Source organism: Passer montanus, unplaced genomic scaffold, assembly GCF_014805655.1.
Source record: "Passer montanus isolate IOZ18808 unplaced genomic scaffold, ASM1480565v1 scaffold82, whole genome shotgun sequence".
NCBI classification, from domain to species: Eukaryota; Metazoa; Chordata; class Aves; order Passeriformes; family Passeridae; genus Passer; species Passer montanus.
The window spans coordinates 1,044,516-1,063,916 of record NW_024373479.1 but is presented as its reverse complement, the minus strand read 5'-3'; the positions used below and the strand labels follow the sequence as shown (position 1 = coordinate 1,063,916).

Below are 19,401 nucleotides of genomic sequence, written 5' to 3'. Positions count from 1 at the left end.
GACAACCAGCTCTCTAAGAACGGTCCTAAAATGTGTGCACTGGTCTGCAGAGTAAGGAGAAGCATTGGTCATGCAAATGACAGTGCATGTGGACAACTGCATGGATCTGATGGGAAAATACCACCCTCACCAGTTCTAATGGGATTATTCAGTGCAAATACCTCCCTTGGAGGCCACTGTTAGGAACCTGTTTCTCACTCTTGGAAACTTTTATGAATTTAGGCCACAATCGCAACCTCCTTTTCATTGCCTTCTTTCTGGTCAGCCACTGATTTGTCAACTCTGCGCTGGACAAATGTGTCGAAATCTTGACAACTAAATTTATTTATTTTTACACAAATGAGGGATGCTTTACAGGGGCATGTAGCAATAGGACAAGGGGGAATGGCTTCAAACCAAAAAGTGGGTAGATTTAGATATTTGGGAGGAAATTCTTTACTGTGAGGGTGGTGAGGCCCAGAGCAGCTGTGGCTGCCCCATCCCTGGCAGGGCTCAAAGCCAGGCTGGGCAGGGCTTGGAGCATCCTGGGATAGTGGAATCTATCCACTATCTGTGAATCTGTGATTCTGCTCTTAACTTCTTCTCTTGGCATGACCTGTTACGAGCAACACAGAAGAAACACAGATTATTCTTACACCCAAGTGGGATTTTCCTATTTATTCGCTGCGCACAGCCCAGCCTCAGCTGAAACCGCTCCCTCCGGCCGGCCCCGCTCTCCGCGGAGCAGGGGCCGGGCGCGCTCGGGAGCGCTGCCTCGGAGGCGGTTCCGAGGCCGCTTTGGCGGCCATTTCGCCGGGGCGCTCAGCCCCCGCCGGGCTGAGGGCGGGACATGGAGCGGCCTCAGCCCCGCCGCCCTGGCTGAGGGAGCCGCGGGAGGCAGGACATGGAGCGGCCTCGCTGAGGGAGCCGCGGGGGGCAGGACATGGAGCGGCCCCAGCCGCACCGCCCGCGCTGAGGGAGCCGCGGGAGGCGGGGCGGGGGCAGCGCTTGCGCGGCGGGGCAGAGGTCGAGGCCGCGCGAATTTCGGGGCAACGTGGGGCGGGAGTGAGGCGGCCGCGGGGACAGCGCGTCCCGCAGACTGCTCTGGGGTCCCGCCGTGCTCGCCTCTGCAGGCTCGCTGCTCGCCCGCCCTCCGGCCCTCGCCATGGCCCCCGCCGAGATCCTCAGCGGCAAGATTGTCTCCGGGTACGTAGCGGGGCCCGTCCTGCCCGCAGCGCTCGGCCGCGGGAAAGTGCGGGAGCCGCGGGGCTTCTGCCCTTCGGGGAGCTGAGGGGTGCCCCGGCAAGCCCCCGGGTGTGCTGGCAGCGGGGGGCTTTTATTCTCGCTCTGTGGACGAAGCAGGTTTGGAGACACCCTAAAACTTTTTCACCACGTTGCAGCCAAAGCTCTCTTCTTCCTGGCTGTAAAGTGGGAGTCATTAGGCAAAGTACGGTATTAAAGGTCTCAAGGAGAGTGCAGAGTGCTGTCAGTGCTCCCCAGAAAGCAGCTGGGGGGGTCTCTTTGGCAGCCCCAGAAGGCCCCTGGTGCTGCTCAGCATCCATGAGGTGCGAGCCCAAGGAAGGTGCGAAGCCACGGGCTGACCTGCAGTGCAGACTGGGCTGGTGGGATGCCATGTGGGCAGGAGTTGGGAACGCGTGCTTTCGGTTCGGGATCTGTTTTCATACTCTGCAAGCATTGATTGTTCGTCTTTAAAGCAAAATAAGTTAACCCACATGTTGGATAACACATAGCTCAATGGTCACAGGTGTCCTGCCAAAGCTATTTAAAAGGTTTGGGAAACCCTGAAGGAAAAAGTGTTCTCGTACTTTTCAGCATTTACTTAGCTGGCAAGCCGTGGGTATAGGTGAGCCTGCATTGTGTCTTTTAAAAAAACAATCTTTGCTTGTTTTTCCTGATGCCATTCAACATACACATTTGGTAAGAAAGTGAAATAAATTTCCCTAATCCTGGGGGAAATGCAGTGTAGTGGTTCTGTTGTATCCTGTGGAAACAGGGTTTGGTTAGGTGGATTCATTGGGTATCTCCTGCAGATGTAATCAGGGAATTCGGATAGAAAGGTTACATTTGAAAAGGTATAAAGTAATCTCAGCAAAGCAGTTAGTCCTCCTCTTAGGTATTGCTGTGTATGATACAGCTACATCTAAACAACAGTGGAGCAGAACTGAAAAGTAGGCCTAATGTGCCTTGAATTTGAATATCCGTGAGGAAAGGCTGCTTGCATGTTTTACCTGGTAATTTTGGAGGCAGTACCACTGTGTGTTGCAGTCTCTCAATCTTACATGCTTCATTCCACCTGATGCATTTGGCAGTGTTGGGGCCAGCACACTGTAATTAATGCCTGTGCTGGCTGCTGGTGGGACTTCATGATTTGCCTGTTGTGGGTTTCTTTCCTGTCATAGAAAGTCCCCCTGAAGTGCAATAGGTCCTGGAAAGATGCTCGTTTGGGTACAATGATAATTCACATTAAAACTTCTAGCTTCCTTGGCATGGCATGTTGCATTGCTTACTTAATTTTAAAGATACAGGGGTGAAATTTTTTATTTCTGTTTGTTTTCTGTACTAAAGTAGCAGCTATAAAGTACCAATTCCCAGAGGACATTCATGATGTGCAAATACCTGGGAAGAGGCATGAGCTTTTAACAGGCACATGCAGGAGAAGGGTTTGATTAACTTCCAGCACATCTCTTAAGGCGTTTGGCTGAAGTCTGTCTTCCAGAGTCATCAAATCTTGACCTGAAGACACCATAAAATGGAAAAATAATTGCAGTTGTTCAGCTGTCCTTCAGTTCCTTTATTTGTGCTGTATTTATGTTCAATATAGCACAAGCATCACCTGCTCCCTATGGGCCTTAGGTAATTCTGCCTTTTTGTGGTGGAGTTCTTGAAGGAGTCATGAGGAATTGGGCTGTCCACGCTGGAGACAGCTGTCCCTTTCTTCCAGACCCCTGGAGAAGTGCACCTCCAGGCCAAGAGTGTGGCAGCTGCAGAAGTGATAGGCATGTGGTTTTTCTAGGAATTTTCAACTGAAGTGCCTGTTGTAGAAAGGGAATATCCCTGACTTTATATCAACTGCAAAACGTTTTCAGTTGCTGTCTTGTAGGGGGTGGATTTTGTTACTTTACCCTTTAATCAAGAAAAAATTGTTTATTTGTAAGTCAGTCAAATATTGACAAATGGGTTGAATCAAACAAGTGTTCAGCTATGTAATGCTGGGTTTCTGTGTGTTTTAAATCAAAGCTCATAAGTATTGTGAACTTCTTCCTCCAGCCACCAAGCACCCCTTCCTCAAAATAGATGAAAAAATACCTAATTCACAATCATGCCAGCTATTTATACAGTAATCAGTAGGTAGTGGCATTCTTAGTCTTGTGAAACATGTCAAGAGAACAAATACTTTGAGAGAGTTTCCATGCCTCTATAAATAAGGAAAACTTGATGAAGTGATAAAGCTAGTTCACACTTTTGGAAGGCTCAGAAGAGATAGAAAGGAAAATTTACACTTTCAGTGGCTATGAGTATTACCTGTGAGGATGGAAAATGTGTTTAGGCTGGGCATGGGAAGGAGAACACAGCAGGCATTGTTTTCTCTAGGATTTTGGTGTTAATGCATCAACATCAAAATGCATCTAGTCTGCTCCTGTCAGTACAAACAAGAAGCTTGCACAATCTGTGAAATATATTAAATATTGGATGGGTTCTGCATCAATCTGAGTTGGCTGGTTACCTCGGGATGGCTTTCCTCTACTTCTCTGAGTGGCTGTTCAGTAATTCTGCCTTAGATTTTGCTACAAGTTAAATTTGCCTCATTGGCAAATGAGTTACGAAAGTGAGTTATTGTATAACAGCACAGTAAACAAATTACTCATGGGAGGAAGAATAGCAGTGCTTTAAGTGTGCAGGATATGGTGGGTTGAAGGTAATAAAAAGACAGTATTCTCCACCTTTTATTGCTGGTATTCCCAGAAGAAAAAACAATCTCTGTTTCTGTGTCTAAAGAGATAATCAGAGCAAAACATGGTAATGACTCTTCTTTACAGTTTATGTGCCTTGCAGTGAGCCGCGAGTTCAGGCTTTGCCATCTGAAAGAGCCCAGATGTGGAAACCTCTGGCTTGGCCGGAATTGGTTGGTAGGACCAGCAGTGGACCAACATTTCTGCTCTGGAAGAGTGGCTGATGAGTTGTGATGTCAGGGAAGACTTAGCACCCCTCCCAGCTCCTAGGGGTGGGCCAGGTAGTGCTTTGGGTTTAGAGTGCTCACTGAAGTGGTGATCAGGCTGAACTTACCACTGGAGGTAACAGTGCAGTAAACAACTCCTCAGCCTTTTCAGTCTGGGCCTTAAATTTATTTTTTGAGTTCCTATTGTAACTCCAGGTAAACCTAGTCTGAAGTGGAAAAAATTCCCTGATCCCTTAGCTTTCTTTTACTACATCCTGCTTACAGTGTTCCAGGTTTGCACTGAAGGGTCCCACACTGTGGATGGGCTGAGTTAAAGTGAACTGCCAGTGCTATTGGTGTCTTCAAATATGAGCAAGACCCCCTTGTGTTCGGTGCTGTGCAGACACAGTTTAAAAAATGGGACCCTGCTCTAAATTGTTGATAAGAGAGGAGAAAACATTGTCTGGTGGACAACAGGGCCACAGATCTGTGATCTGTGCCCATCAACATCAGCTTACAGGAAAGGCAAAGAATGTGTATACTCCTTTGTGGAATGAGTAAAATCTCAATATTGTTCCTTCAGAAGGCAAACCCTTGTAGCTAGGGCCTAGAACATTGTCTGGAGTGCTTGCAGCCACTCAGTCCAAAGGTAGATTGAGTCCTTACCTATTGCTATTGTGTTTTCCTCTGATTAAATCACCTGATAGTAGGGTATTATATGCAGTATCCATTTTGGGAAGCAGGCCTGCATGAATGTTGCAGTATGGGAAGGTGATATCATAACTCATGTTTGAGGCAAACTTTTCCAAGTTTTAAAGGCTCAGCTTTGTGTTAAATTCTGTTGTTCTCTTGTCAGTCATCCACATTTGCAAAGTGCCTCAATTGCTGCCTGTTTCTCAGACCCACCTTGGACTGAAATTCTGGACATGATGAAAAAGCATCTAAGAAAGCAGAAATGTCTTCAGGTGTTTATCTGGTCTGAGGAGAGTTCATGCATGTATTTGTGCTGACACAACCAAAAAGGTGATTAAAAAAACTTGTGAGTGTGGAAGTTGTAGAAAGTAGCAGGCATTTTTGCTAGGAGATAATGAGTGTGCCAGGAGCATACAGTGGTGGAGCATGAGACAAGAGGGTGGGAGACATGAACTCATTCCAGCTCTAAAGAATGTCTTCCTGCATCTGGAGCCATCTCTTGAATTGCCAGCAGTGTTCAGATGGTTTTTCCCAGGTATTTCCTATCCCAGTGGCACTCATTGAGCCAAGCTGTGACTTCCCTCAGGAGAGACTCCTCTGTGCCTCCTTTGGGTGCAAGTGGGATGTTCTGTGATGTTCTTCTCTGCAGTCCCCTCACAGCATTTTAAGACAATGCAGTTGTCCTGAGCTTGGATGTGGTGCCATAATTTGGAGATGGGAAAGCTTATTTTTCCACATTATGGTGTTTCATGGGAGCAGCAGGAGGTGAGCAGTGGCAGTGCTGCAGGCTGTAAGGAGGAATGGCTGCAGGGACAGCAGCTCTGACCAGGATGGTGCAGGACCTGGGGAGGACCATCAGCCTCATGCAGCTGTTTCTGCAGGGCTGCAGCAGGAGCATTTCTGCTGCATGTTTATGAAACCCTTGGGGAATCTGTGATCCAGGCAGTAAAGCCAGACCCTCCCCTTTGGGGACAGGCTTCTTCTGGAGCATCACTGTCTCTGAGGAGGTGTTTCCAGCTCCTGTGTTTGGCACTCTTTGCACAGACCCTTGACCCTGTTAGTCACAGAAGGGACAGAAACACAGCCTGGTGTCATCTTCAGGATGGTGCTGTGTGTCCTCACCAGCTGAGCACTGTGTCTGTAATCCCACAGGAGGATGTGGGGTTCTGCTGACACGAGAGCCATGTTCTCTACATTCCCAGCAGAGCTAAAGGAGTGTGATTTGTCCTTTGTCTGAATTTCTGGGAAACTCACTTAATAAATTTAAATTCAGCTCACTGTTGCAGTCTACAGAAAGAAATGCTAACAAGTTCTTTAATCTTTGGAGCTGGCTGTTGCATTGTATGCTTAGAACCATGTGTGTCCTTAACCCGTGTGGACCCTGGACTTTTGTTTGCTACATGAATTTGTTTGTTGAAGGGCACGTGGGCACAGGAGGGGGCTTAGAGTCAGTGAGAAGGCTTTTGGGGAAGCAGACACACATAGAATTGCAAATTTTCTGTTTGAAAACTTAAAAGAATTTTCATACAGCTAGTAAAAAGTAGTGTTGATTTATCAATATGAACTTCTATCTTTGGGAAGGTCCACAACAGTATTTTGTAGACTGTATGACTAAATAGCTGCTGGTTTGCAAAAATTATTTTTATGGCTTTTGTAAGTCCATGGAGAAAATCAATGATTTTGTCTTCTTTTCCTGAGTTTTCTCTTAAACCTTTGCCCACGTGGCTTTTGTGAGCACTGGAGAGCAGTGGTACCCAACGCTAGATGGCTGTCTAACAAGTGATTTCTTGATTCAAGGCTCCTAACGAAAATCACACTGACAGCACCACGTTTGTATGTTTGTGTGTGTTGCCTTTTTTCGGGAGGGAGGGGAGGTGCCCTAGTGCCTAATTACAGAAAATGACAGCAGTGTAATGTGTGAATAGTTGTGGCTGCTGGGGGTGCAAGCACACCACAGCCCTGCTTCACAGAGGAAGTTGGGTGGGCTCGTTTCTCTTCAGCTGAGAACACTGCAATAAAAGTAATACCTAAACCTGGGACCCTTTCTAATATTTCATGTTTGTTTAATTTCTTTTTGTGTGCTGGCCACAAACCAGTGCTGCCCTTTCCTTACTGGAACACCAGAGATCTCAGAAATAGTTCCCTTGGAGAGTTGCCCACAGCCCCCACTCACTGGCCACGTGCAGAGGGTTTCTGATGCTCCTTGAGATTGTTGTGTTGTTGTTAGAGGCTGCTCATGAGCCAGCTCAGGTGCCTCCCTAGGGGCCTACAGCTGGAGTGTAAGGAGAGGCAGCTGGGGATTTTGCTACCCAGCAGATGAATTTTTGTCACTTAAGCACAAAGAATTGCTGGATAAGGTTTGCTGTGAGATTGTTTTCTGAGCTCATCAGCTGGTCCTGATGTCACGTGTCCTACAGAGGTGACAGCCAAAAGAAGGCTCAGAACTACTGTTTCTTAAATGAGGCTGAAAAGGGGCTCTTCCACTGAGACTTGGAACCACTTGGCCAGATGCAAGCACCTTTAAATACTCTGAACCCACTCCTCAGCTGAGCCTTGGCCACGTGACTCAGGATGCAGCAGGAGAGATGCATGATTTGGGATGTAGCTGGAGGCTGTGACTCCCTCTGAGATGAGACTTTAAACAGCCTTAGGGCTGCTTCTAGCTGGGCCAGCTGCACTGTCCCCTGGGATCAGTGCTGCTGGGGTGAGAGAGCTGTGTGCTGCTCCCATTTCCCTGTCTTCCTGCCTCTGCCGGGTCTTATTTGGAGCTCACAGTTGCAGGGTAGAGTTGGCTCACTGGCTATTTGTTTTCCTGGAGTTTTCCTCTGTGCAGGAATCACAGCCTCCCAGCTGGCATCAGCTACATAACCCTCTCCCTGTACCCTTGCCATTCACATTTTTAGTGGCCTGGCACCAATAGCACCTACTTCAGTCTGGGAAGTCTCATCCCCCTTGGGAAGTAGCAGACCTGGTGATACTGATCTGAGGCTAAATGAGCACGAGGAGACTTGTGTTTTAAACAAAAGGCTGTTTGGTGGAGGGTAGATTTGCTGAGTGTGGCAGTAGCACCTCCTCATCTCAGAGAATGGAGATGGGACACAGGATGGAGTTCACAGGAACAGACCTGTCAAGCTTCTCGTGTCCTGTCAGGTTTTGCTTACCTGGCTTTTGCTTCTGAGTGTCTCTTACATTTGCAGTGCAGTGCCACAGGCTCCTTCCAGTGCCATGAGCCCGTGAGATGGACAGAACGGGTCAGTTCTTTCAGAATCCTGACTGCCTCTGGTGGGGAGATGGAGTAGCTGGGCTTCCACCTTCCCTGGTGAAGGATCTTGCCTGTGGGGCCAGAGAGTGGTTGAGAAATTGGAGGGGAGTGCAAGGCTGGGGAGAGGTGATGACAGTGACTTTTGAGCTGTCTGTGGCTAATTTCAGTGCTGGGTACTCGTTATTAAAATGTTCCAAGGTAAACTGGGTGTGAGTTGGCATCTGAACTAGATCAACCTATCAGTGCTCTGTTTCAAAGTTGTGTTTTTTTTACAACTGTATCCTTAAGCCTGCTTTTACTGAAAAGTTGTCCTGAGCTGTGTACCAGGGTTTGGTGACTTTTCCTCACCTATGTCCACCTCCCATTCTCTTCCCTGCTTTATCTTTGGGTACCTTCTGCTTGTTTAGTTATTTCCCAGAATTTTACCATTGTAGATTTTACCAGGACAGCTTGTTTGACAGTGACATCTGGTGCCTCTGGGATTCAGGTAATTTTAGTACAGCATAGGTGGAAAGAGGATTTCCTTTTGAGAAAGGAGTTTGAAATACCAAGAGTTTCCATGCCAAATTTTGAACCTTTCTTTTTTATTCTTGTATTCTATGAGACCATGAAGAAGCACAATGTAGACTTCAAAAAAATAAAGTTATTTAAATAAATTTGAATGAATCTGGTTCCAGAATGTCTCAGTGATTTGTGGACATCAATCCTATTTGGAGATTGCTGGGAGCTGTGTACTCAGTGCAGAAGTACATGTTTCCCAGTCTGCCCATCTGTCACTTTTACAACACCTGATTGTATCAGAATTCAGCCCTGTGATTAACTTCTACCTCGTATTTGTATTCATTTTTTCCCCTTTTCAGACAAGTGAGAGAGAGACTAAAGCAGCAAGTTATTGAGATGACTGAGAAGTTTCCAGGCTTCAGACCAGGACTTGCCATTTTACAGGTATTGTTTTCTTTAATGACAACTACAGAAAGTAAGAGTTGCTTTGCAGTGGTAAGGGCTGATGAGCTGCATCTAAGCTGCCTCCTAGTTGGTAGCATTTTATAAGGAACAGTGTTGTCTGTGAGATGGTGACACAGTCCTGTTATGTCTTTTTGCCAAGTATCAGAGCCCAGCATTTTTTGGGGGGGCTTTAAGTTGTTTTATTTCTTTCTTCAGACCCTGTTCCCTGTTTGAGTGTTGTCTTTGTGAAATTAAGCTGTTTGTGTATTAAGAGCAAGCAGTGCTTGTAGACTCCATTTGAAATTTCTGCACTTGAGTGAGCCCTGAAGTTTGGCAGCTTTCAGAGATGTGTTTGTACCAAAAATCCTCCAAATGGGATGTTTATTAAGTGATCTGGTCTGCTATTATGTCAAAACATGGAGAGAAAAAAGGAGTAGGGGAGGGGAGGGAACCCAAACAAAACTAAAACTACCTTTGGCCAAGATGACTTTGAGTACACGGGATGGAACAACATCCTGTTGCTGAATTGGATATTCCTCAGAAGTGAACAAGTGTTAGAGTCGGCACAGAAAGCCTTGCAGAGGCAAAAAGCACTTGACAAGTACAGGCGTTTGACCTGTGTTTGGCATCATTTTTTTTCCTTTGCAGCTATAAAAAAATGGAAACTGTGCTTAGGTCAGAAGGTGACTAGCAGTAGCAAGTGTCATGCTACAGGAAGGGTCTGTGTGTCCACAAAGGATTGAGGGAATGTAAGTGGCTGCTTAGAGAAGTGACTTTTGTCCTTATTCAGTATTTTGGGCTCCTGCAGAGCCTTTGGTGCCTGTCTGTAGATTGCAATGCTAAAACCACCATAGCACACAAAGGCCATGCTCATCTTTGATGCCAGGAACAAATTTGTGCTTGTGTTTTGAGGGTTTTTTCTGGTTTTCCTTTCCATTAAGTTTAAGTAGATTGTTTCTACAGAAGTTTTGTCTGCAGATGCTTAGAAGGAAGGAATGACAGTCTAAAAATTTAGTAGTGCTTTGATAAAAGCTGCTGAACTGTTGACCTCATAAACTGTGTTGAAAAATTGCTGTCTTGTGGCACTATTGGATTGTTTTCCTGGTGGGCCTTGTATTCAGTCCTGGATTGTCTCAGAGTCCTTTACAACCTGTTTGCTCTTTGGCTGTCTGACACTTTTGTAAGCTGTCAAACAATCTGGGCTTGGAGTTCATCTCCTAATACTGATATTTGCAGCTGTCTGTTTTTCAGTGAAGTCAGGACAATGAGCTGTTTCTTATTTGTAGCGCACCATACATTATGTGCTCTGTTCTTGGTAGGCATCTGGTGTCCTCTGAGCTCAAAGAATAAGTCAGTTCATCTTTATTTTTTTTGTCCTGTAGTCAGTAATTTCTTATTCATAAAACGTTTGCTGACATCTCCTGCTTCTCTGCCCTGTATGAAGCAAACCTTTTCCTAAATCCAGCAGACTTTACAGGGGAGACAGTTCCTTTATCTGTACCTAGGGAGGAAGAGCCAATGTGTTCTGGGTATCAGGTCACCCCTACAGCTTGTAGTCTATGTGAGAACCAGGGATGGCTCCCAAGTATCAGGGAACAGAATTTCAAGAGCTTGCTTATCAGCTTTTCCTTATTTGACCCCAATTTTCTTAAGGTTAGAAGGAATATTACCTTTAACAAAACATACTGGATGAGGCAAATGGTCTCCTGGAATGCAGTTGTACTGTGAGCACCCAGTACTGCCAAAAACTGCAGGCATTTGTTCCACTTGCTGCTTTTTCTTTGTGCACCACTTTGTCCTTGTTTTGGTTTTTGTTTGGCAGGAAAATTCTCAAGGTTCAAAACAGCAGTGGAAGAAATGTCTCCATCAAAGCACACATGTGCATAAAATTAAGATTCCTGGCTATCAAAGAGGCCCAGCATTTCTGAAAGCCTTAATCAGATAATTGAATGTTATCAGCACCTGCTGATAATGTTAATTAGCTAAGGATTTAATTTCTCAGATCAGATGGCAGGCAATATTTTCTGCTTTGGAGACCACTGTGTTTTTAAGGTTTTTCAATAGGTGCAAATAGTTTGTGCAGATCACCAGACAACTTGTCTTTAACTGCCTTGTACTTGAAAGAACTTTCCTGTTAGCTCCAGCTTTTTATGTCCTCTATCAGTGTGTTTTACAGTAATTCAGGAATATCTCTGTCTCCTTGATGTAGATGCAAGGAAGCTGAGGTTTAAGCCCATCTCAGCCTGTGTCTGGGTCTCTGTTCTGTGCTGTAATCCAACTGTCTTTCCATCCTTAGGTTGGAAATCGGGATGATTCAAACCTCTACATTAACATGAAGCTGAAGGCTGCTGCTGAGGTAATCCTGGGCTTTTAGGACTACTTTTTACCCTCCTGCAGTTGTTCAGATCTGAATACAAAAAACCACATGCAAGTCCATAGTTTTGTCTGAGTTTTTCCAGTATTGGAGAAAGCAGTGTTGGCCTGAGTTCTCAGTTACAAGAATGTAGTGTAGGTGTGTAACCTGAGAGCCAAGTGGGGTGCTCTGGTCACAGCAGTGTGGCTTGGTGCCACTTCTTGTGTGATCATCACAGATTACATTTGTCTGAAATGCTGTGTCTTTCCTGACCCATGGCCTTGTTCTTATCTTCCCTGCCTGTCTTGTACCTGCAGTTGTTTTGTGCTTGTCACAGGTGGAGCGTTACATGCTGCAACAGGGCAGGAACACAGATGAGTGCATTTTTCCCTGGCATTTCTGCTGGTATTTTAAGGCAGTGTGCTGTCAAGCAAAGCTGATGTTGTTCATGTCAAAAGGTGAATAGGACAGTTAAAGGACAGACTCAGTAGGCAAAGCACTAATCTGTCTTTGATGCTATTTCTAAGCCATAGGACTTGGAGCCTCAGGAACAGGAGATAGTCTTGGGAAATGTGACAGAATGCAGCTGTGATTTAGCTGGATAGAGAGATTAGCCAGATCAATTGGATGTCAATTCAGAAATCAGATAATTTGTTGTTATTCTCATTTGCAGATTGGGATCAGTGCCAATCACATAAAATTGCCAAACACAGCAACAGAAGCTGATGTAAGTAATACAGCCAGTGATGAAAAAATACATAACTTCAATGTTGTGCTGAAGATATTTTTACCCTGTCATTGTATAAAAAAGGAGTACTTGACTATTGATACTAGCTTAATAAAAAATAATTGGAACCTGCTGAGGTGTTTGGGTTTTTTTTAAGAAAACTAAAACACAACAATTAAAAATTAAGATACTTTAGGAGCTGTTTTTTAAAAATAAAGAATGTAATTGGTTTATACTTATGGGTGGATAAACTAAACATAAAGTTTATATCTTTTAATCCAGATAAGATTATGTTTTTTCCTTTGCATCAATCATATTTCAGTTCATCAGCCATTAGTTTTTTGGTGTTTGCTGTTGTAGGTGCTCAAGTGCATTGCCTCTTTGAATGCAGACCCAGCTGTTCATGGCTTTATAGTGCAGCTGCCACTTGACTCCAATAATCCCATCAACACTGAAAAAATAACCAATGCTGTTGCACCTGAAAAGGACGTGGATGGGTAAACTGGCTTCACCCCTGGAGAGCATGAGAGCTACTCCAGAAAGAAAGGTTTTTTCTTTATTTTCTCTTGAACAGTGAGGCTGGGTTATCTTACTTGGCCTTTATTCTTTCTAAATACAGCTTAAGTAGCATCAATGCTGGGAAACTCTCCAGAGGGGACCTTGGAGACTGCTTCATTCCGTGTACGCCAAAGGGATGCATGGAACTTATCAGGCAGACAGGTAAGGAGGTTCCCATACATTATTCATGAGTGCAGTAGTCTTCAATAAGCATAGAAATCACACACGTTGGGAGGCTCTGCTTCACAACTTTTGCTGAGATACCACATTTCATCTCTGCTGCCTGAGATAATAAAAGAACTAGGTTAAAATGGTCTTTCCTTTCTCCCTGCCAACTGCAATTCCCTACCACACACAACAAAGAAGAACAGTACTCTGAAGTACCAGGGCCAGAGTTAAACTGATCAAGACTCCAGAGCAGTTTGAGTTTGTGTGTACCAGGCTGCACAGTGACCTCTCTTTTGCTCTCTGCTGGCTGTCTGTGGTGCAGGTGTCCAGGTGGCAGGGAAAAGAGCCGTGGTGATCGGTCGCAGTAAGATCGTGGGTGCTCCCATGCATGACCTGCTGCTCTGGAACAACGCAACAGTCACCACCTGCCACTCCAAGACCTCCACCCTGGCTGAGGAGGTAAGGGCAGCCTGTAGTTACCTGTTCCAGGCCACTGCTGCTCAGTGTGGTGCTGCTGTGAGTCATTAGTCCTGCTCATTGCATGGTTGTGTAAATATTTCCGCTGGAATAGGATCTTGATTATTTTTGGCACTTAATTAAAGGGGTTTAATTATAACAATAAAATTATTATTTTTGTTGTCTTTGAGCAAGTGCTGAGAATTTAATCATCCCTTCCTAATCTCCATGTAAGGGTTGGCAAAACAGCATATGTTTTTGTTGTTTTGATTTTTTTTTTTTTTTACCCAAGAGACCAGGTGGTCTTCTGCTCTAATAGCTGAGAAATGTTAGGCCAAATGATATCTCAGTTGGTTTATTTTTTTCAGTCCATTTTCTATGACAGGGAGTTGGTACCATTTTCCTCTTCAGCAGTGAGAGTGACAGAAATAGTGTTTTGCTGTGCTGCCACCTACTTGGATTTCGTAGCGCCATCAGCACTGCCAGGCTCTGTAGGCAAGTATTAAAGCTGAAAAAGGGAGTAGGAGTGTTTGAATATAACTCACAAAGTAGATCAGAAACACTGCAATGCTTCACGCCATTAAGTTGCTGTTCAGTAAGACCATCATTAGGTTGATTAAAAATTGAAGTGCTCATACTTAACGATATCGTAAAAATAGTTTATCTCCCTTGAAGATTAAAGGAAAAAAAATCCAAGGGATAGCAGCTTCCTAAGCAAATGTGAATGAAGCAGTGCAGGAACTGACAACGAGCTTTAGTCGGAGTCTTTAACAGTCAGCTTCCCCTGGAGTTGTGTGTTATGCAGTCCTGGACGTGAAAAGCACAAGACAGTGCTGTCACAAGTGAAGTGCTGCTTAGTTCTGTGCAGGGGTTGTTCTTGGCTGAGCAAGATGAGTTCTTGCTGTCTGATGAATGCTCGGTATATTTCTAGCACTAAATGTGCAGGGATATTTGAAGGAAGAGAAGAATATTCAGAAGGCTTTAATTTTATCTAAATGTAGCCTGTATCATCCACTTGGGAATCATGGAGGAGTTCAGAGGAGGTTGTGAAGTGTTGACTAGCAATAATTCAGGGTAGGAGTGTGAAAATAGGCCATTATTTCTAGCTGCAGGAATCTGTCCTTGCCAAGGAACTGGCAGCTACCTTTAAATGCTGAGAGTGCCCTTCCATGCCTCCAGTGGCAATGGGTGAGCACAGTTTCACTGCAGCTCAAGCTGATTTAACTTGCTGCAAAAGCAGCTCTGCATTTTCCCCCTGCCAGTGTGATACACGTTTGTTTGTTGTTTTTAATTTTTTTATAGGTTGGCAAAGCTGACATCCTGGTGGTTGCAGCTGGTAGAGCTGAAATGGTAAAAGGTGAATGGATCAAGCCTGGTGCAATCGTCATAGACTGTGGAATTAACCATGTGCCAGGTGCGTGGGCAATGTATAACGAGTGGGGATGTGTTTGTTTGTGTATAAATGCAGTTGCTAAGTTCATGAATACTATTTCCTTGGTGTCTCTGGTCCACATGGACTTCTTCTGTCTTAAATAGTGATGACAACCTCTGACAATGCCAAAGTAAAGAAACCACTGGTCTGAAGCACTCTCCTAAAGCAGATCAGTGGCAGTTTTGATTCAGCCTTCAACGAGGCTGATGATTAATAGAGGAAGGAGGAGGCCTACGAAATATTGCAACAGAATATCCATTTAATTTGCCCCAGCTACATCTGAAGTCTTGTCACTGTTGTCACTTTGGAGCACAGGGCTTTGCTGTCATTACTTCGTGCTTGGATCTGTTGAAGCAGTTGCCTTTGAAGTACAGAAATGACAAGCAGTCTCTTCAAGTAGCTGTGGATTTGTTGAATCACAGCATTAACTTCTTAGGCTTGAATGGCTGTTGTCTTGAAACAAAGCAGATTGTGCAAGAGTATTGGTGACAATGGTTCAGGCATAGAATAAAGTGCTTTAACATAATGGATTTTAGGGTAGGGTTTCACTTAGCTGCTCCTTCCTTATAAAGATGCTACAGACAGTCTGGCAATTTCTGTTTTCATCTCATTTTAAATCCAAATTACAGATATTGAATGATATGGAAAATTAGTCACTCTTACTGTGCTACACCCACAAGGCTTTTAAAAGGTAGTTTTCATAATTAATCAGTCATTTTGTTGCCATTATTTAACAGAATGTAAAGAAATTTCTGTTGAGTGTTCTTGTTACTCAAAGTTGACATTAGGCTGCTTTTAAAAACATTAGTCCTCTATCTAATTAAAACTAAAAAGTCATCTGCTGTTGCTGTTTGTTGCTTGATGGTTTTTTTCCAAACAACCCAAACTTAGGCCATTTGCCAAAACCCACAAGGTCACTGCTGATGTGCATGAAGCAGAATGGGTTGGAGTCTCCCCAGCTGACATGTTGCAAATAAAGCCCCCATTGTGTTTCTGATATATGATGGTATGACCTTTTTTCAGGCTTTATGTGCACTGCATCTCTGAGGACACATCCCTGTTCCTTTGCAATTGCACTGCCTTGAGCAGTGCACTGACATCTGAGCTTCTTGTGCACCCAGCCCAGTCAGTGTCACGTGGAGAACACTTAATGGCTTTGAGATTTGATAATTGAGACTTGATAGAGTATCATGGAAACTGTCACATTTCTAAATGATGGATGTTATAGGTTCTTTTTTTTTTCCTGTGTTTTTTTGAAGCTGCTGAATTTTCCTGACTTTTTTCCCCTCTGGTATGTTGCAAAAAAGGCAGATCCCAAACTGATTTGATATATCAGGACATTAGCTCATGCTGTCTTGCCAAGCTGGAGTTAGGACAAGTTATAGCCATGTAGCACCATTCAAATGCAGCTGTTGTGCTTTTGCATGGAGTATGGCCTGAATGCTCCAAGGGTGCTGGTTTGGAGGCTGGAAGAGACACTTCAGCCACATCTGGCTTGGTGTACTGCAATTAACAGAATTTCCTCCAGGTAGACAGAGAGGTAAAAACAGTCTCCTGAAATCTCTGCTAGAGCAGACAAGTGCCTCTTACTTTCCAAACTGGGTTGTATTTGTCTCTCCCCCTGGCTGCAGTTGGAGGGCTAGTCCAGCAAATACTCTGGATGCCTTATTCCAGGCCTCTAGAAATTGCTTTGCTACAGAAAGGGAAAGCAGTGCAGGTGGAGGATATTCCCAGAGAGGACAATCCCTGGAATGTCCCTCTCTGAGTCCTGATGGAGGAAGCACCTCTGCTCCAAGTTGCCCGCTGTGGGATTTTGCAGCCCTTGCTAGCAAGGAGCCATGAGAGTGGAATCTGAGAGCAGCTTTTTTGCAGCATGGTTATAGTGTCACTGATACTCCCTGTAACTAGTTTGTATTTTTTAAGAGTGGGATGATGAATATTGAAAAGGTGAAATTATGGGGAGAGATGGCAAGTATTGTGTGTGAGCTTTCTTTCAAAAGAATATTGTGCAGGTAATTGAATAGCTCCTAGGCTGTGCTCAGCAGTGCCTGGTGTGAGGTGCAGAAGCAGGGACTGGGGGATTGTTTGGCGTGTGCTCATCTCTGTGTCTGTGGAACAGATGAGGCAGTTTGGAGTGCCAGCTTGTTTTCCTCATTCTTGGGAGAGCCTTCCTGGCTAGGATGGCTGATGAGCCTGCTTGGCATCCTTGGAAGAAAATAAAATTACATTATTTACTGTTTGCAGCCTTAATTAAATTGGTCTCTAGGGGGGAAGGCCAGGCTGGTGTGCAGTTGAGGCAGCAAACTGACAGTGGCTGCAGAAACACTGGTTACCAGCTGTGATGTTGTTCAGGCTTTGAGCTTCAGGGAGAAGCAGTGTTGCTTAAAACACACAGGAAAGCATCCAAGCTGCTAATTGTCAGTAACAATGCAGCTAAAAAATAACGTTGGCTTTTGTTCTCTTTGGTTTTAACATAATCTGCTGTTGGGGAGTTTGGTTTCTCTTCCACTCCCTCCCCCTCACCAGATGTATATGAAAGTTAGTGATTGTGTTCTGTTCACATACACACTTATTGTATGCAATATAATATTTCAACATTAGAATCTATTTTCAGATATTCACACTGGTTGGAAGCTTTCTAGAGTCCTTTATCTGAAGTGAGGATCTGCCATTCCAGGAGCAACTTAAATTTTCTGGTTTTATGTGCTGTAATCAGTGACTTCCTTAGATAACTGTGCTAGTTTACTAATTCACTTTGTCTCTTCCTCTCTTTATGAGTGAGTTTAAAGGTCACCACTGGAAAAAAGGACTGTGTCTGTTTCTGAATTGTCAGGTCATATAGTGCAGCAGGATATAGCAAAATACATTGCCTGAGAGAAAGCTTCAGTAGGATAATCTTTCTTAAGGCACCTGTGAAGTTTGTTTTGACAAAACTGATCTCTGCTAACTGCCATATTTACTGGTCCATCATTAAACTAGCAGTGATAACTGAAAAGCTCAGCACTTCCTGCCTTCAGTTTCTGTAAAAGCAGGTGATTGTATTCAATACTAAGGCCCAGATGCCCTCCAAAATGGAACAGAATAAATGTAAATCTGGGGGTTTGGAACAAGTCAGCCATGTTTAATCTCTCACCTCTTCATGTCTGTTGGTTTATATCTCATTCAAACTGCCCCGTGGGCAATGAGCCACTGAGAAAAGACTTGCATCCTCCAGGAAAGGGAGATCTGTCTGGCTGAGGATAAATGGTGCTTAATGGGAGGATGTGTTGCATGAGCTGTTGACACTCTGCAAGTGAAGTATGATGAAGCTTCATCTTGTGATGTTGTCTTAGCTGTTTTATCTTTCTTTGCAGCTTCTTGGGTACTCAGCTTATATTTTGTTTGCTCCAGCAGAATTAAAGACTTCTGCTTCAGTCAGTGCTGTCTCCTCTGCTGTGCTGAAATGTGATTTGTAACCTACTTTTCTCTTTAAATCCCCAGACAGCACAAAGGCCAGTGGGAAAAGAGTTGTGGGAGATGTGGCATACAATTCAGCAAAGGAAAAAGCTTCTTTCATCACCCCAGTTCCTGGTGGTGTTGGACCTATGACTGTGGCCATGTTAATGCAGGTACTGAGCAGACTGTGGTCATCTCCTCTGTGTTTACTTTGGGGGGTGTTGCTGCTGACCATCAGCACACTGCCAAAGCAGCTGGTGCTCCCTTCTTGCTCTTGAAAAATCTAGTTAGGATTTCCAGCTTCTAGTCCAGACAATTTGGATTCAGTTAACTGAGGAAGAAGATGGACTTCAAGGAAATGTTAGAACAGAGGTTTCTGGTTGGTCAGTTAGTTTTGGGAGGTTTTTTAGGGGTTTTTGAGCGTGGTTGCTCAAAACCATAAAAAATGGGTCTGTCCTGTCCTAGTTCTGAAACTATCCTTAGGATGATTGGATAAAAAGGAGAGTAACAGTGTAAACCATCTCTCTCTATTTCCATGCTTTGCTTAAGAAGCCCTGCTGGCACAGAACACCCAAAAAAATCCAGCTCACTGTCAGATCAGTAGAGAGATAGATGTGGTGGGATTCTTTACTTTTGAAGAAAAAAGCAAGCAGAATCTCATTTTGGATTATTAGCAGATGCTTTAATAAATGCACTTTGGTTTAATCTCAGACTGAGACAGATGGAAAGGGCAAACCTTTCTGGTCTCTTTGTTGACCAATGCAGTTCATGCAATGATGGTTGCTTTAATGCATTCACTTGCTTGTTTTAGAGCACTGTGGAGAGTGCACAGCGTTTTCTGGAGAAGTTCCAGCCTGGAAAATGGACCATTCAATACAACCAGCTTACCCTAAAGGTGCCTGTTCCAAGGTAATGCTTTCAAATTAAGGCATTCTAAGGTCTTCCTGAGGAAGCAGAGCTAAGCTGCAGTGTTGCTGTGATGTCTCCTTAAGTGTAGTCTTCTTGGACTTTCACACACTTCAGGCCAGCTAGATGGTGGCTGATTCAGGAAATAGTGAAAAACTTGTATCTTGAAAAATTTTCAGTCTGCCATGTCAAAACCCTAGCATCTTCAAATAGGAGTTGCTGGTGTCAAGTCCCCAAGGAGCAGCTGAAAATATGCAAAATACCATATGGGATCATAACACATTGCCTACAAAAGGCATTTGGGAGAATG

The 19,401-nt window shown here is 44.3% G+C and overlaps 1 protein-coding gene across 1 annotated transcript in view; it reads left to right on the top strand.

Annotated features, from left to right (window-relative positions):
- The first annotated feature begins 857 nt into the window (after positions 1 to 857).
- The window catches only part of MTHFD1 (methylenetetrahydrofolate dehydrogenase, cyclohydrolase and formyltetrahydrofolate synthetase 1), a 40,839-nt gene continuing 22,295 nt past the window's right edge, over positions 858 to 19,401 (top strand). The window contains exons 1-10 of the mRNA XM_039733045.1: positions 858 to 1,185; positions 8,972 to 9,056; positions 11,353 to 11,412; positions 12,083 to 12,136; positions 12,497 to 12,633; positions 12,756 to 12,856; positions 13,185 to 13,321; positions 14,621 to 14,732; positions 18,231 to 18,358; positions 18,997 to 19,094. Coding sequence (XP_039588979.1) covers positions 1,145 to 1,185; positions 8,972 to 9,056; positions 11,353 to 11,412; positions 12,083 to 12,136; positions 12,497 to 12,633; positions 12,756 to 12,856; positions 13,185 to 13,321; positions 14,621 to 14,732; positions 18,231 to 18,358; positions 18,997 to 19,094 — 953 coding nt within the window. The 5' untranslated portion in view covers positions 858 to 1,144. The remainder of the gene's footprint in view (positions 1,186 to 8,971; positions 9,057 to 11,352; positions 11,413 to 12,082; positions 12,137 to 12,496; positions 12,634 to 12,755; positions 12,857 to 13,184; positions 13,322 to 14,620; positions 14,733 to 18,230; positions 18,359 to 18,996; positions 19,095 to 19,401) is intronic.